At 41.0% G+C, this 18,086-nt stretch overlaps 1 protein-coding gene across 1 annotated transcript in view; it reads left to right on the top strand.

Moving 5' to 3' along the window:
• The window catches only part of SLC12A8 (solute carrier family 12 member 8), an 85,736-nt gene extending 67,975 nt beyond the window's left edge, over positions 1–17,761 (top strand). Inside the window, exons 9-13 of the mRNA XM_029910471.1 lie at positions 5,062–5,749; positions 6,948–7,045; positions 11,380–11,497; positions 13,138–13,198; positions 16,070–17,761. Coding sequence (XP_029766331.1) covers positions 5,062–5,749; positions 6,948–7,045; positions 11,380–11,497; positions 13,138–13,198; positions 16,070–16,235 — 1,131 coding nt within the window. The 3' untranslated portion in view covers positions 16,236–17,761. The remainder of the gene's footprint in view (positions 1–5,061; positions 5,750–6,947; positions 7,046–11,379; positions 11,498–13,137; positions 13,199–16,069) is intronic.
• Positions 17,762–18,086: the final 325 nt, after the last annotated feature.

Below are 18,086 nucleotides of genomic sequence, written 5' to 3'. Positions count from 1 at the left end.
TACTATAAACTCCTCCTCTAATCTCTGCTTTCACCAGCACTCATATTGCCCCCTCTTCCCTGCCTGTTGCTCTGTTCATGTCACCTGCTCTTTGAACCCCCTCCATTGACTCCCCCTCCTTCATGGCAGGAAGTTCAAGCTTCTCGTCCTTGCCTTCAAGGACCCATATAACTGCCCCTTCTGACTTTGTCTTTGATTGTATGCCCCACCCCACCCCCTCGGTTCCACCATTGATGTCTTCCTCAGTACCCCAGTCCACTTCTCTCACATCAGTCTCTTTGGTTTCTTCCAGACAGAACCCTATTCATGGAAAACCCTTCATGAGCTGGTCTGCAAGGCCTCTATCCTCTCGTTATTCAAGTCCCTCCATAGGACCCATTTCTTTTATGATGCCCACAATAAATTAGCCAGTTAATAAAAAAAAAAATGAGTGGCTAATTTATGTCTTAATATATTAACCCGCCACCACCACCTTTACTACTTCAAGCTGCCATGTAGATTTCGCACACGTTCTTGAGTCCCAATCGAGTCAATGGGGCTTAAGCATATGCTTATGTGCTTTGCTGAATCCGAGCCTGTATACTCTGTCCTTCCTCCATAACTCTTCCCTGCTAGCTTTTCGTTTCCCTTGATTTCATCATGTTTGAAATTAGGCCCAGTTCTGCTAGTGGCAGATTCATGGCCTTAGTATGTAAGCATCAGAGGGCAGATATCACTTCTTATTTATATTGTGAGGTGCCTAACTCATTTTGGACTCTGTAAAATTAATGAATAATAAAAGGATAGACGGATACATTTTAAAGAAGGTCAGTTTGGGGGACTACAAATCTTAAATGCTCTTTTAAGCTAAGCTTTGGTTTGAACACTGACCAAGGCTTGTTTCTGCTGCCATTTCTCATGTACATAGCCTTATACACCTGGGTAGTCCTGTTTACTTCAACTGGGCTCACATGAATAAGGGTTGCAGGATTGGACCATAAATTCAAACCAAATCCTTCTTTTCTGACTCTGTTTTTTTCTAGATGAAGGGAAAAAACTGCCTCTCTCAAGGCAACCCTGTAATAGCAAACCAGTTTGGAAAAATCTCAAGAGAGCAATTTTTCACATGTGCAAGGCCTTGTAAATAAAGTGAGGAAAAATTACTTTAAAATAAGTTTTTAAGTGTATCCATTTTGTGTGCACTGTTTCTCGAATATTCCTGTGGTTCTCTAAAATAAAAGTAATAATAATTAAAAAAAATAATCAAAGCATTGAAAGTAGTTAAGTAGCTTCTGTGGAAAGAGCCAAATTCTGCACTCAACTATTGTGGTGTCATTCATTGACTTTGACGCAATGGCGGCAAAGTTGATGCTAACATGGCATAGTTAGCTTCTGTTTTTTCATAACATTTCCTAATATGAACTCCTTTGTGCTGGCAAGGTACCAGAACAGGAAGTGCTTTGAAAAGAGGTTAGGAATTAAAGGAAAATCTCCTTCCTCCCTGCCTGTATCTGCTACCTTGAGAATTGACTGTTGATTTGGTTCACGGGCCGGTTAATAAAGTGGATTGCCCGTAACAATGCATTCTGCACTGGTTTGTTTATACAATGGTTTAAACATGTTTGTAGTCATCGTAATCCTAGTTAATATGAAGGAGCTGAACGTTGTTTTCAGTGTTGTTAACCTTAGCCCAGAAGCATCCTAAGAGTGTACCATCTGTTCCCTGTCTCAATAGTATCTCTAATACTTAAGATGCTTTCTGAGAACACTGTTATGCTTGATTTTTCCACCTGCTGATAATAGCCCACTGTAATTGATTTGTCTTGTTACAGTTGGTAAGGCAACCCCCATCTTTTTATGTTCTCTGTATATATATATCTTCCTACTGTATTTTCCACTCCATGCATCTGATGAAGTGGGTTTTAGCCCACGAAAGCTTATGTCCAAATAAATTTGTTAGTCTCTAAGGTGCCACAAGTACTCCTCGTTCTCTTTGCTGATACAGACTAACACGGCTACCACTCTGAAGCCTGTTATGTGTGAGACACATTTCTCATATTGTTGGGAAAATGTGTAAGGTGCAGGATGTATTATCCTTTTCTATTAATAAATGAGTGTGGAGGAAATGGAAATAATTTCCGTTTGAGCTGTGTGTTTATTAAAGAAGCACGTACAATAGAGGACAATATAGGATGAAAAATATTTCAAAGTGGCATGTTTTGTGTTACTGTTGGTATAACTGGACTGTACGTTCTAGACACTATTGGCGGTACCTTTGTATGGTCAGTACTATGGTTTATATGGAAGCTGGTGAAAGTCTTAGTATTTTATATTTGAAAAGCATTTATTTTAATTTATTTCTTGTTTATCCAATCAGAGCTGAAAGATTGTATGAAAGGGACAGTCATGATTGACATGTTTTGCTTGTGGTACTAATAACCCCTTAGGTGGGAGATTGTCCAAGGCACAAATGTCATTTAGGCAGCTGGCTCCTATGGGAGTTAGGCACTTGGCTGCTATTTGAAAATGTTCCCTTGGGTTGCTAAAGCCACAAGAGGCTTAGAAATCTAATTTCCTTTTCACCATTTATGCTGCTGCTTTCATTTGTGCATTTCACTCAGCATGGGCAGTGACATTAGTCCGCATGGTCAAATAACTAGCCGCCTTCCCATACAGAGTGTTGTGTTTCCAATACGGTAGGTGAATGTTTAAATGCCTCCAAAAATCTCTTTAATTTAAAAAAAGCACATAACATTTCAGTTCCTAATTGATAGTAAATTAGAGCCAGAATAGTCCTATTAAATCATCTAATTCATCCCTCAGTGCAGGATTATTCTTGACAGTGTCTCATCCAATCCAGTTTTAAATGTCCCAAGTAATGGTCTTCCACCACTTCCTTAGGGTTACTATTCCACAACCTAATAAATCTAGGCCATGATCCTGTAAAATATTGCTTCTTCTCATGCAGAGTCCTATCTTGCACTTTAGGATTTTGTCTTAGGCCTGGTCTATGCTTAGGGGGGTAGAGGGGGATCGATCTAAGTTACACAACTTCAGCTATTTGAATAATGTAGCTGAAGTCGACATACTTAGATCGACTTACTGTGATGTCTTCACCATGGTGAGTCGACTGCTGCTGCTCCCCCATTGACTCTGCCTGCGCCTCTCGCCGAGCTGGAGTACAGGAGTCCACGGGAGAGTGCTCGGGGATCGATTTATCATGTCTAGACTAGATGCGATAAATTGATCCCCGCTGGATTGATCGCTGCCCACCAATCTGGCCGGTAGTGAAGACATACCCTTATATTCAGGCTAAGTTTTCCTTTTCTTAATGTCATCATCCCATTCTGCCTATTTATACCATTCTAATAATAATCCTTCTCCAGCATTAATATTTTCTCCTCACTGATAGTTATAAACTTCTATCATGGTGCCTTCTTGCCTTAGTGTTTTCCTACCCCAGGTGATGCTTTAGGCACTAATGTAAGGGTTTGGGTAGAGAAAAACATAAATTCCTCAAGAAGAATCTATTACGTGCTGTAGGTTTACATCAGAGTCTCCAAGTTAATTAGTGTGGTTCTGCTTAGTAAAGTTGCTTTGTGAGTGTGTCTCGCTGATTTCCAGATCACATTTACACATAAAAAGCGACATCTTTGTTTTAACTGCCAGCCCCACAAACTCACCCTAAGCTTGAAGGGCTTGTCTTCACTGCGGAGCTAGCATTGAATATAATTTGATCTCCAACTGAGAGTGGTGACGTGATTCTGACCATGTGTCACACTGACTGGTCAGTGTGGACAAGGACAAGACGTGTTCAGCGTTGTGTCTGCTAGTCATAGGTAAACCCTGATCCCAGTAGGATTTGCCCACCGCTTGTCCTGGTCTGTGCTGGCCAGTCAGCATCATGTCAGCTAACTCAGCTATTGAAAATCATGTTTAAGCACGAATTTCCCAGTGAAGACGCAGCCTGAGAGTGGAGTGAGGTTCTTTATGTCTCACACAGCATTACCTGTAAGAGAGGTTTTGCAGTCAGATTGTGCCCTCATTGGTGTCCCGTGAGCCTTACGTGGCTTTGCACAAGCATCTCAGAAGTACAGAAACATGATGTGATGCGTCCAAGGCAACCAAAGACGCCCTTTGGTTAGACCTGGAGTTAAAGTTCAGGAGCTGCCAACTCCCAGTCCTTTATTTCAGCTTGACGCACTTCAGTCTGTGCCTCCTTTCCATCCTCCCGCTACCTCCACCCTGCCCCAAAGTAAAAGAATAAACAATACTTCTCGTGGTAGTCTGCCTTCCTGATCCTCGCCTGGCATCATTTGTTGCTCTTCCTGACACACACCCCTTAACATCCTTGACTGCTTAACCTCTCGTCTGCTCCTTTCCTCTTGGCCTTAAGACAGTTGGGGCTTCTTTATAAAAAGAGGAGTAATGCTAAATGCGGAATCCGGTAATACTGTGGCTGCAGTTTAGCCTCATTTGAAGGCCAGGCCAGCAGCTTCTAATGTAAAATGGCACCTCTCCTCTGCCTCGCTGCCCCACAAGGCTTGCTTGGCTTAGCTGCCAATTGAAACCGTTTTCAGAGCTCCTTTCCAGTTTCTGTATATGGCAAGCCTTTTGTTTGGCAACAATGTATGTTCTTGCATGGACCTGAAATTAGAAATGCATGATTAACGATCATTAGCAATTTTCCTCTCCAAAGCCCCGTCTAAACAATATAAGAATTCTACCAATGCTCTGTGAGTTTTAGCATTGTTTTATTACTCTACTTAACGGATGGGAAAACTGAGATGCTGAGTGAAGTTAAGTGACCTTCCCAAGGCCACACAGCAAGTCAGTGGCAGAAGTCAGATTTGTGTTTGTTAGTTCCTGGCTCCTGGTCCCTCACTTAAGCCACTAAACTCTGATGCTTCTGTTCATATATGTATATATTCCCTTATTTCATGACCAGTGAGATGTCCATCAGAATATTGCCTAGATGTTGATGGTCCTCTATCAGTGTGAACAGAGAGGGCAGTCTTCACTTTTGGGTTGGTGGAGTATGCAAATATATATTTAAATATGTTTGTTTGGTTTACAAAATAGAAAGGGCGTAACAAGACACCAGTGGCTGCAATTTGCTTAACGAGTCTCATCACCATGGCTTTCGTCTTCGTTGGCCAAGTGAACATCCTTGCTCCTATAGTCACCATAAACTTCATGCTGACATACATTGCTGTGGACTACTCTTATTTCTCAGTCTCTATGAGTTATATCCTACAGCAGAAACCCAAAAGGACACAGAGGGAGGAATCTAGGGTTGTCAACTCTTCCCAGCCTTTAACCTTTGAGAAAACTTCCCGTTATGGATCAGATGGAATAATTCAAAGCAGATCAGATGGCACCTTGTTAGAATTCACAAAAGACATGGACCAGCTTTTTAAGCCTCTTAATAAAGATCCAGAGACTCATAAAGAGAAAGAAGAGAGAGACAAGAATTTAAACCAAAAGGTCAAACAGAGAAAGATAAAGAAGCCAGCCAAGCAAACATTACAAGACAGCTTTCTCTTGGATCTTGATTATAATATTGCCCCCGCCCCTTACTGTTGCACCAAAACATCAGAGCCTAGTGATGAACGTCTGCAGAGTTTTGCTGAACAGAGTCATCAGAGTGAAAGAAATCTGTGTTTATCATCAACTGTGGACACTGAGCAAAAACGTGACCATGAGCTAATGGAATATGGAGAACAACTTTTTAATGAGCTGCAGAATCCTCCCAATCAGAAAGTGGAAGGTAAAGATCACAAGAGCAGAGATAGACATTTGTGTTTTCATGGGGGGCTGCTTAATAATCTTTGTCCTGCTGGCACTTTTCTGTAGGCAGGCTAGAGACTAATTTTATATGATGCTGTCATTCTGTGATTCATGGCAATAATATCTTTTTTTTTTATAGGTGAGGGTAGAGTTCATCATAATGAGTCACAGGAGAGGTTCCAATCTAATTTGCCAGTGAAAGATTAATTGCTGGAGAACAGGCAAAATTATGTGGGAATGTTCACTGTCTATAGCATGCTGCTGCTTATTCTGCAAATGCATTCTTAATGCTGTACATTAAAAGATTTCTGAGCATACTATGGCATTTGTTTTCATCTTGATATTGGGGGGAGGAGGCTTGTGAATGAAATTATCCCCATGGTGTGCAAGAAGACCATGAGTAATTCGTCACATCATCATCACTGCATCTAAGAATCTGAATTAATTTATATTGTAGATCTGGATACTTAATGCTTTGAATTTGTAGAGTTTTTCATCAGAGAATCTTAGGGTTTGTCTGTGCAAACATTTAGTTCACAGCAAGCTGAGTGTGAATCTAGCCCACACTAGGCTGTTAGGGACTAACTGTATGTGTGGGTCCTAATGACCTGCATTAAGTTTGTTCATGTGCTTTGATCTAGTCCTATTTCAAAGAACACTAGATCAATGCTCACTAATGAACTGTTAATGTGCATCAGCAGGTTCCATGCGGACAGTTAGTATGGGCAGGCTAGTGCAGGGTACAGTCATACCCCTGCTTGCCGCAAGCTAATTGTTCGTGTAGATGAGCCCTTAGTGTTCTACAAGCATTTATTAATTAAGCTTCACAAAACCCTGTGAGGTTTTATTATTATATCCTCCATATGAGGAAAGTGAGGCACAAAGAGGGAATGACTTGCCCAAGATAATACAAAGAATCAGTAGCAGAACTGGGAATAGAACCCCAGACTCCCTGTCTCCTGCACTAAATGCTAGACAACACTGCCGCTCTACAACCAGTGCTAAACCTGGCCATGCAAGTTGGAAGCCTGAAATTATATCTTGTTTTCATGTAACTTGATGTAGATAGAGGACAAAGACCCTAACCAAGGGGTAACCTGGCTGCTTCCTAGGATGTAGCTCTACTTCATCACCTGTGTTGGTTTTGTAATGCTTCTGTTTTCTTTTTCTTTCTATAGATACAAATGTAAAGCAACAAAATCAAGAACTAGAAATTCAGAGAATGCCAGTTTCCTTCTACGCCAGATTCTGCAATCACTGGGTTTCCCTTGTTGGTGTAAGTCACTTTCTTTTACTTTGCGCATCGCTTTAGGATGGTAGAAAAGTAAAAATAAATAAATAATAAATCACAATCAATGCAGTTAAATATATTGGCAAGGGGGTTTTCATTTCCAGTATCCCAAATCATTATGTGGTTGGTTAATCGTAGAGCTCAGATACACAGGGCTGAATGAAAAGCTTTAGGGCTTAGCTGTGACTTTGCCATGAGCCCTGTGTGTGTGGCAGTGCATTGCTTGGCTGCTGCAGGTATAGCCCAGGAAGGAGGTTATGACTCAGTGTCGCAATCTGCCTCCCAATCCCCAACCTCCCCAGTGCATTGGGGGCAAGTACCCTGCATCTGCACGCTACCTGGTGCACTTGTGCTGCCCTATGCATTGGGAGGGGGGCGCAGAGCCAAGGGTCTATCCATTCTCGCTCCGCCCAATCACTGCCCACCTGGGCCAGTGGGAAAGGGCTTAGTGACTCTGCAGAGGATGCTTTCACCTACCACAAAATGCAAATAGTGGGCGTATGCCATCTTATTCCCTTTCATGTGTGAGCAGGCCAGACCAGGATCTCACTAAAAGTCAACATGGGACAGAAGTGGTTGATCTTATTTAAATAGTGTGGGAACACCATAATTTTAGAGTCCCAACCTAGGATCTGACTTCCTGCTTCCAATCCATATTTAGGAAGAAAGGGATACATTCTGCTCCTGGTCTTGCTGATGTAAATCCAGAGTTACTCTGGATTTAGGTGGTGTAACCCAGAGTAGAATGTAGCCCATAGTAGTTAGAGACTGGGGTCTAAGGAGCAAGATGAAATGTAGGCCGATGGCAAAATAAGCAAAACAAGACTATGAATGAGACAGTGTAAAATCAGCTTGAAACGTCGTTGGAAGCCCAGGCTGTGATTTGCGAATGAGATGAATATGGCTGTGATATCTTGCACCAATGATTAACCTCACTGCAGCATTTTGAGGCAACTGCACTTTTCTCAAAGTGGTTTTTGAGAGACCAGCAGTTGTGAAGTTACAGGAATCAGTCAGTAAGACCTGGTTGATCACACTGGCTGGGTGTGCACATTTCTATGGGTCCTTTTCGTAGATGGAAGAAGAATGCCATCTTTGCTACTTCGTTAAAATGAGATTCCACAATTAGCCAATTGGGGGTCCATTGTTTTGCTCAAATTTCTGGCAACAGGTGAGGAATCCGTGTGCTGCCTATGTCACATTCATCCACTTGCCTTCCTGCCATTGAGGGTGCTATTCAGTCTAGGGGTCCTTCTGGACACTTCACTACCTGTAAAGTTCAGTCCTACTGAAAGTGACATAGGCATATATATGATGGTGTATATCATAGTAATACCTAATGCGAACAAAAATTGTGGAAAGTTTATTAAACGTCATGCTTCAGGACTTAAGTTAATCTCTAGTTATTACAGATCAGGGTGAAACCTTCATGGGGGGCACATTACCCCACATCTGCCTATGGTGAGGTTCCCACCCTTCCTTTGAAGCATCTGGTGCTGGCCACTGTCAGAGACAGGATACTGGGCTTCGGGTCTGATCCAGTCTGGCAATTCCTATGTGTTGTGGTATAAAGGTTTTAGAAGCGCTAATGTTGGGTGATCGGCACAGTTTACTCAGGGTTTTGCCACTCAGAAGTGAAGTGTCTAATCCAGACTTGTGCTGCTAGAATGTGAATACCACATGCATTATGTATGTGCCACCTACATATCAGAAAACTATTTTAGGAATGTTTGCATTTTGAGTGGGACTATCTTTTATCCTTCCACCTGTAAAGCCCAGGTGCCTTACTTAGCATGAATCCCACTGTACAGGGCTCACTGCACATCATCAAAATATCTGACAATGACCTAAAAAGGCAGGTATCTCGGGGCCTTTTCAGACCAGAAAGAACATGACTAGTTCCATTGGGAATCTCCCCCTTATCATTGGTGTGAAGCTCCCCTTTCTAGCCGTGCAGTGTAGTCAGATGTCAGCTTAGAAGCCATGCCATTTTTATGTATCAAAGAACCGTTACTGCATAGAATTTTGCTTTCCCCAGACCTAGGGCAAGAGTAATTTTGGAGGGAAATCCCACCTTTGGGGAAGGAGGGGAAACATTTCTCTTAAAAAATCGCAGGTGTCTGAAGCAGTTGAGGGATTTGGAACATTAAAATAAGTCTTGGGGAGATGGATTGGAGCAGATGGCAGGAAAGGTGGTCAGAGGTACATGATAAATGAAGTTATCACCTGGCTTTGCACTTTATCACATGGATATTGTCTCCACATACGTGATTTCATGTATATGTATAGTGAGTACAGTTAAACAACATACAGCGCACCTATTAAATTACCCACTATCTTTAGCTTGGCTTTGGCAACCACATTTCAAACCACATTGCTCAGTAGCTCATCTGCTCATCAAATGCTAACTGCCAGAGAAAGGCCCTGCTGAACTGTGATGAGATGGGCGGGATGAATGTAAGGTGTCTTTTCCTGAGTGGATGAAATCTTCTAAGCAGTTGCAAGCTAACATCTACATTTTGGATCAGTAAACAGCGTGGTTCCCAAATACTGAGCTCTTATATCACGACTGCGGTTAACACCTCACATAAGCATGGGGGAATTCTTACATTTGTGTAAAGAGATGATTCTGACATTGTTATTAAAGCAGACTTGGCTTCTGTGGAATGATTTGGCTTGGAAAGAGACCATGGTGGATAACTGGGGCTGGGGTAGGTACACAGTGATTTAAAAGACTTGATATGGAAGCTTAATAATATATGTGCACATCTATAAATATACTTGTTGACCCCTTGCCTCTGTCTGCCCCACTCCCCTGCCTGCTCAGCTCTGGCAGTAATGCCAGCCTTGACTTGCTTAACTGTTTCTCCTACAAGCATCTCCATGCTGTCCCCCAGACATGGAACATGCTTCCTGAGCTGGCATGCAAAGACACTACTCTGACCCCTATTCAGACACCTCCTGACAACCCACGTTTACCCTGACGCCTATGAGACTCTATGGATGGTGCGCCTGAGGATAACAGGGGGATACTCTGTATGGATACATTTTTCAAAAGTGCCTACGTCCCTTTCTGAAAGAGGTCTAGGCCCATACCCTCAAAGGCACGTAATTGAAATCAATGGGAGTTAGGCACCTTAATCCCTTTCAGGGATCTGGGCCTTAGTCACTTAGGCACAATGGGACTCAGGCTCCTAAGTCACTTTTGAAAATGAAACTTAGACGCTTTTGAAATTATATCCTGTATTTTTAAATTGGTAATACAGAGTTTGATAATACAAAGGGTTGACTAAGCAGTCACCTTGACCACTTTACTTCTAGGTTGAGTCCCTTCTCATTTCCCTTCTGCTGTCTATCGTATCTTTCTGTTTTTTTCTGTGTAAGCTCTTTGGGGCAGGGCCATGCCTCCTGTTATACTGGTACAGCATCTTGCACATAGGCGGTGCTACAGGAAGCAAATAAGAAAATAGTAATAATGATGATTATGTTGTAAGGCAGTTGCATCATAGAGCTCTCTCATCATTATAGTAATGACCTTTGGGCGAAATTCTGCTGCATGTTGAAAGGTGGCAAATCTCAACCCGTCTATATGATGGGTGAAAAATTTGGGAAATATTGATCCAAATTTGCGAAAAACAAGCAAAAAGTCACAAAGGAATCAGGTTTATGGCCTTATCTGAAGCCCATTGAAATTCTGCTGACTTTGATGGGTCTAGCGCATTTCCATTTTGTTTGGGTTGGGAGCCACAGAGAAGTCTATCTTCGCTCTCTGTATATCACCCAGCCATGCTCTGTGGCAGCTCTCTCCCCACTCCTATATAGAGGAGGTAGGCCAGAGGACCAGTAGGGTACGGCCGGGAGATCTATGATTATCCAGAGCTACTGGTTAAAACTCCAGAGGAGGCACTGGGGGTGCAGAACGTAGGTTTTCGGTAGGATATAAAATGGGGGTGGTTTGGTGTACAGGGTTTGGCAATGCTGGTGAAGGTGGAGTTTCTGATGTTCAAATGACACCTTGAAAGCTCCAGTGCTGTCATATTCAATAAAAATACTGGATTCTCATAGGTACAGGCTGCTTTTTATTTGGCTTCATCAAAGGCATTGGCCTGTTTTCATCTTGAAGAATAAACTCCTGCTCTGGGCAACCCCTCTGTATGGCTGGTAATACTGCCCCAGGGTCCAGAGTATTGCCAGGTCTTGCACAAGATCAGAAAAATGGCAGAAAACATCCTCTGGATTTTGCAGGAAATATTTGTTAGCGTAACAGTGAAATACAATCATGCTCTGTGTAGTAATCCTGAACACTGCATTTTCAACAGGCAATCGGATCGCTTGTAATCATGTTTGTCATTCAATGGATCTACACTCTCATTAATTTGAGTGTAGCAATTATTCTATATTTCTACATTGGCCAAATGAGTCCTGGACTACCCCCTGGTGAGTATTTTTAATCCGTAGCATTAGATCATCTTAAATACCTATTACATTTTAATTGGAGTTAATTTGAAATTAAGGCATTTTCATTTAACATGTGAGTTACACATTACAAATGGCAGATTTTGTTTCCTTGCTAGTTTATTGTAAAATTTGATAATTGACTCTTTAAACATAGTTCTATATTTGTCTCTGGCTACAATTAGCATTACCAGATTAATTTTTGGGTCTGATGAGTTTAAACATCTCTAAAAGTTAATAAACTGTTTTGCTATGCTATAAAATAAATTAGAAAGAGCAATTACTATAAGTAAAAGCACTGGTATTAAGAGTTAATAGGAATTGCAGATATTAAATGTATTACATCAATGGCTAATCTATAAATACACTTTTATAAACCTAATTAGTCAATATAAATCTACCTGAGAAAACTGCTGTGAAAATTGGAATTACAATAAGCATCTCATTAAATCTCAGTGTTTGTAATGGCAAAACAAGAGGGCCTTTTGATTCTGAATTAAACTGGTTGAATATGTGAGGAACATAATCTGATACTCTTAAGCAAAAGGGCATTGAAAAGATCTATGCATGTGATTGGTTTATACTGTACAGGTTCAAAATTAAATACTAAAGTAAGTTCAGAAAGCAAGCTACCGTAGCCTACACTTCCTTGGTATATATGTGGTGGGGATCAATGTGTTGACGACCTCTGTGTGTGCATGTGTGGGAGGGCGGGTGCACAAAATTTTGGAGGAGAAAAATCAATGGAACTTTGAAAGTCAATGGGATTTGAGTTCCTAAATCACTCACATGCTTTTGAAAATATCCTCTTTTGATAATTTAGACTTGAGGTTGCTAGATTGCAGATCCCATGAACGCAAATTATAAGAAACGTAGAAATAAGCAGTTAAGTTGTTGAATGTCCCATCTACCCTCTACACATCAGTTCCCCATTTTTCAGCCTCAATTTATCTCCGATATGGAATATTGGGGCAGAATAAAGGTTATTAGGAGTACCTTAACTCTATCTTTCCATATTTTCCAACATATTATTTGAAAGATTTACCTTAACTTAAAATGTCCTAGCTTTTCAATCTTTGTTTTTTATACAATTTGAACATGCTTTTGAGTTTTCTGCTCCTTAAATGATCACTACATTTTGTCACTACCTATACCAGTAGAGGAGGCAATGTTGCCTAGTGGCTAGAACACTGGCTTGGCACTCAGGAGTCCTGGGTTCTATACCCAACTCTGCCTAGGTGATCTCAGGCAAGTCACTTCACTTTTCTGTGTCTATTTGCCCCATCTGTAAATGGGGATAGTGATACACACTCCTTTGTAAAGTGCTTTGAGATCTACTGGAGAAAATATAGGGGATATTGTTATTACAGTTTAATAAAGCTTATGTCTAGGAATAATCAATGGTTCTCTTCAGGTTACATTCTTGAGAATCTTTAAAAGCTTTCATGTATGGGAAAAAATGAAACACATTCTCACAGTTATTAAACCTGTAACCTTTTGTGTAAGTAGAGCTAATAACAATATGCACATTTGTTTGAGATTTTATTCCAAGTCTAGATCATGTAAAGCTATTATGAGAGAATTAGCAGCATGGTGACTTTTCATGTGTTTTCCCTCTGCAGGGGCAGCAGCTAACTTCAGTTTTCTCAGCTGGATTAAGTTAGGTTTGGTCAGCTCATGCAGGTTGGTACTAATCACTTGGTGGTGACATAAGTAATGCTCACGCTTAACAATAAACAATTGACATTGTGAAAAAATGTGGCGGTGTGTTGCAGAATTGTTACACACCTCTTTTGGTGTATTGGAGTTCCTTGATATAACTGATATCATCTTGTATTTAGAGTGCTGATATGGCTAGAGAAAGTGACTACGTTTTTTACTACGTGATTTACTACTTAAATCAATAGACCTGCCCCCTTTTTATATTCAGCGTTGCATGTGCTTACTTTACTGGCAAAAATAAATATTTACTTCTATTTACGTGAAAGTGCACTAGGGAACCTTTAGTGCACCGCAGCAGAGGCTGCACAGACCAATTACTCTTTAGAAATCAGAATGCCATAGAGTGAATCACCCCACTGTGTAGACAAGCCCTGTATGTGCTAGATGGCAATATTCTAATCCAGAATTTGGATGGGAATGCTAGCGAGGATACTGGCTAGTGTCAATTCCTGGAGGAAAGCAGAGGTCGGGTTCCAGGTTCCACACAGCTTGCTATTCAGAAGAGATGATGATGACTGTTTCTTGTTGTATTTTAGTATAACACCATTGGTGCGCATGGTGTTTTTTAGATATTTATTTATTTATTACCTAAAGACCTCAAGCAAGATCGGGGCCGCATTGTGCTAAGTATCTGTGCATAGCGATCAACACTTCCTGTCCCAAAATGTTTACAGTCTAAATAGACGAAGGGTGGGAGGGAGATGGGAGTGAAGTGACTTGCCAAGATTCCCCAGCAGGTCAGTGGCAGAGCAAGGAATAGAGCCCAGACATCCTGACTCCTAGCCCAGGGGCCTCTGCAATAGACAATCTGCCTCCCCTATATAAAAGAAGACAAGGGACCTGCCTTGAAGACTTTTTTCAAAGGTGCCAGTCCTGCAAACCCACAATCGTGTGTATAACTTTACTCCTGTGGCCATTGGGACTACTCCCAGGAGTAAAGTTTCATACCTTCATTAGTGTTAGCAGGATCAGAACCTGAGTTAGACAAAATACAGGCAAAGGAGGGGGAATGGCCTTGAATTAAGCTTTCTACGTGTCTTATTAGGTCCGGGGTTTCTTCCTTTCTCTTTTCACATTGTTCGTTTGTATTATGATGTGAGTGAAAGAGAAGAGTTATGAGGTGAGGCATGAGAACAGGGTGGATGGATGGGTTCGTGCTAAAAGGCTAGTCAGAATTAGTCATTGCGTAGTGAGTCAGACCCAACAAGAGGATCTGTGTGCTGTACACCACGTCCATCCAGTTCCCCCTAGGTGTATATGCACATTAATTATTTGCTTTATATACACACATTGCAAAGGTAGGGAATGATTCTCCTCTCCTGACACCTCTGTGTATTTTTTATTCCCACTTCAAATCTCTGTGGACCATTCCATACCCAACTCCTGCAATAGAGAGCTGCAGTGCAGCGGATGAGCAATCCACCGTGTGGGCGTAAAAAGAGAAATGTTCCCCCTGTAATGAGCCAGTTCCACACCTTTGGGTAGATGTGTCACTATTACCGGAGGTTCTTATACTGCAGCTTGGCAGCTTGATAGAGTCCTTGGTGCCTTTTGTCAGTAGTATTGATCGGTCGAGACACAGCTAGAAAGGATCCAGTGTAAGGCTGGCAGCAGTCCAAGTTAGAAGTTGATCTTGTTTATCTCTTGTCACAAGATGAAATCTCTCTAATTTAGACAGCTGGTAGGGTAGCCTTATAATAATGCCTGCAGTCAATTCCCAGCACAGCTTTTTAAAAAAAATTTAAAGCACACCCCTGACGCTGTTTTATATCCACAATATCACACAGAAATAAATTGTAGGTGGTTTGGCTTCAGATTTATTTTTACAATTGCAAAGCAAGGTGGGAAAGGACATTTTAACGAGACTGAGGGCCCAATCTGGGAAGATGCTGAATGAACTTTAAAGGCAGCTGAGGGCTCTTTGCACAATCAGGTTACTTATTCAAATATTATATATGGATGTAACCGTGTCACCAGCTTTCACAATTATATTGTGAGTCATGTGAATTTTGACGTGTTTCTCAAACCCCAGCTCCTGGAATCAAGAGATGCCATGAAAATCTCAGCTTACTTTTTTTTTTGTTAAATGAAAGTTTCTAGACCTCATGGATGCAGAGAAAAGCTTGAAATCATGAAGAGTGTGCATCCTAAGGAGTCAGAAACCAGAGGCAACAATAAAGAACCTAACATTTTTAAAAATCTCAAGACTTTTAAGCCAATCTCATGATTTTTTTCATCCCGATTCATGATTTTTGAATCCTTGAGATTGACAATACTGAGTTGCCAAAATTTAGGCCCCTAAATTTGAAAAAGTTCTCTTGAATACAGTAGATTATATTCTGTAGACAGAGAGCTCACTAAAAATCTTACTGTAGCATAAAGTTACATTGACTGACCTTTACCATTACGAGCAGGATGACTAGTAGTAGATCCTTCTCACTTTTCTGCAACCACATTGCCTGTAAACTTTGGGAAAGGGTTGGTAAGAGATATGACTATCCTTTTATTTGTTAGCAGCCACAAAGTGCAACTGTAATTGAAGCAAATTCTGCCTCACTTTATGTGGCTGAAGAACTTTTTGGAGCAACTGGACAGCAACCAAGGAGAGGAGGGATATTTTTGTAAGCAAGGTTACTATTTTTTTCTAGTAGAGGAAAATGTTCTCTGAGTTCTGCAACTCACATAGCCACCAAGAAAAGTTTTTAGTGTCTTTTTTCTAAGTCTTTGTGCATCAGAGGTTCGATTTGTTTTGTTTACATAGTTCAAAGCACAGCTGCTGATAGATTGGGAAACAATGGGACAGCTGAAGGTTGTGTGTTTGTCTGTTTTCAGGAGAAGGCCATCCCCAGAGGAGCAGATTGTTGTTACACCATCCTTTGCAACAGTTGGCATGGAGACCACTCAGCTCACTGAAGAGAATGCAGATTTTGCCTCTCGAGACCGCTACCACCATTCCTCTATTATCAGAAGAGAAGAGTTTGTCAATCAGTTTCAGTAAAAAACAAAAACGGATACGGCTGTTCACTCCAGCAGTCGCTTAACACTAATCGCTGTTGTGGCACCTGGTAAAAATACTTGAACAATGTGACTATTTTTTTTTAATGCTTCCACTGTTTGGGGTTGTGTCTTTTTATTTTATTTTTTTACAAAGGACAAAGTTTGCAATTTTTACTCGGATTCCATATCCTATCCAGTTTAGCAAAACAAATTAAAGGACTATAGTAAAGTGATCAGTAACTGAGGACAATAGCATTAGAAATCTAAAGAATTCAAATACTGTACACACTAAATATTACAAAAACTATAAACGCTTGAAGAATGCAATTTGAAACTTCCATGGACTGACTATGGAGGCAGGGTGATCTTTTGGTTAGAGCAGCAAGCTGAGAACTAGGACTCCTGGGTTCTCTTCTCAGCCCTGCCACTGATTTGGTGCAAACTTAGTCTAGTCACTTTACCTCTTTATGCCCCAGTTTTCCTGCCTGTAAAATAATATTTTTCTACCTCACAGGGGTGATGTGAGTTTTAATTAATTGGTGCTCATAAAGTGCTTTAAGGCATTTAGATGAAAGGCCGAAATGGTGAAGGCGAGAGGATTATGAAGTGTGTTCAAAATTGGAATCAAACCCGTTCATTTAAATTTATGAACTCTTCTGTATCACGATGAACTCTTCTGTATCGTCATACTGTGAAATTATGCCTTATCAGCACTAAATAGCTATTTTCAACATCACTTCAGAAAGGAGGATTGGGAGAGGCTGAATCTTGAAACATAGGCGATAATCTGGGGACTCTCTTTCTGAAGGTCTACAGTGTTTCCAAATACAACATGTCCCAGTTAAAATAATAATTTATATAAATGAATAAAAAGTACCTATTAGGATATATGTGGCCACACCCTTACTTCAATCAGAAGAAGAAATGTATCACTTGTATTTAGTCCTTCAGATAGGAAACAATGCAGGCAAAGCTCCTGCTGAGGTCTGAAATGAAGGAGCAGGCCTCAGGAGTATGTAGTAAAATAGTAGTGAGCACTGCAAAATAAGTCTGGGCATTTAAAATGTATTAAAAAAGGGAGTGATAATTAATTTCCTTTAATCTTTGAGTCTTTCAATTTTATAGTGTTCAGTGCGATAATAACCAGATCTCTGCATCTGCTACAGAAAAAGCTCTGAATTCCTGCTAGCTTTGGGACCAATGCTACTAGAAGGGGCTGAAGGCCCTTGACTCCTTGGTGGGAGCTGAAGGCATTCACCAGCACTTCACAGGGTCAGCCCATTTGAGCGCTGTTTCTACCATGTGATATTTTCCTGCAGGTGGAAGGAAACCAGCTTTACCAATGAAATCATGAATAAAGTAATTCTGGGATGGTACTGAAAGTTGGCTCCGCATTTTAATTTTCTGCTTTGGTCACAATTCAGCATTCCTTAAATGATCGCTCTTGTGAAAGTTAAAGGGATGCTGTCAAATTAACTCAGCCTGAGGGTTGACCCACCCCAAGCTGTTTCATGTTAGAAACATTCATTTCAGGATTCCTTAGTTACGTTTCTTTAAAACAACAACAACAACAACTACTGATAGAAATACATAGAGATGGTCCTGAGCTCTGTTCTGATCTAGATTTGATCTTCCCCAAATATCAAGAAGAGTTGGATCTGATATTCTGGTTTTGCTCTGTACTCTAGATAAAAAAGTTTGGATGTTGATCCATACTTCCCTTAAGTTCAGTGGGATTCTGAGCCAGTGTACATCCACCTCTTAAACTAAAGCCGAATGTTTTTCCTAATGTAGGACTTAATCTTAAACCCACGGACCTCCATGTGAGTCTTGCCATTGACTTAAATGGTGC

This window comes from Terrapene carolina, unplaced genomic scaffold (genome assembly GCF_002925995.2).
Source record: "Terrapene carolina triunguis isolate 2854851 unplaced genomic scaffold, T_m_triunguis-2.0 Scaffold62, whole genome shotgun sequence".
NCBI classification, from domain to species: Eukaryota; Metazoa; Chordata; order Testudines; family Emydidae; genus Terrapene; species Terrapene triunguis.
The sequence above is the reverse complement of the archived record's forward strand: the minus strand, read 5'-3'. Positions and strand labels throughout refer to the sequence as shown.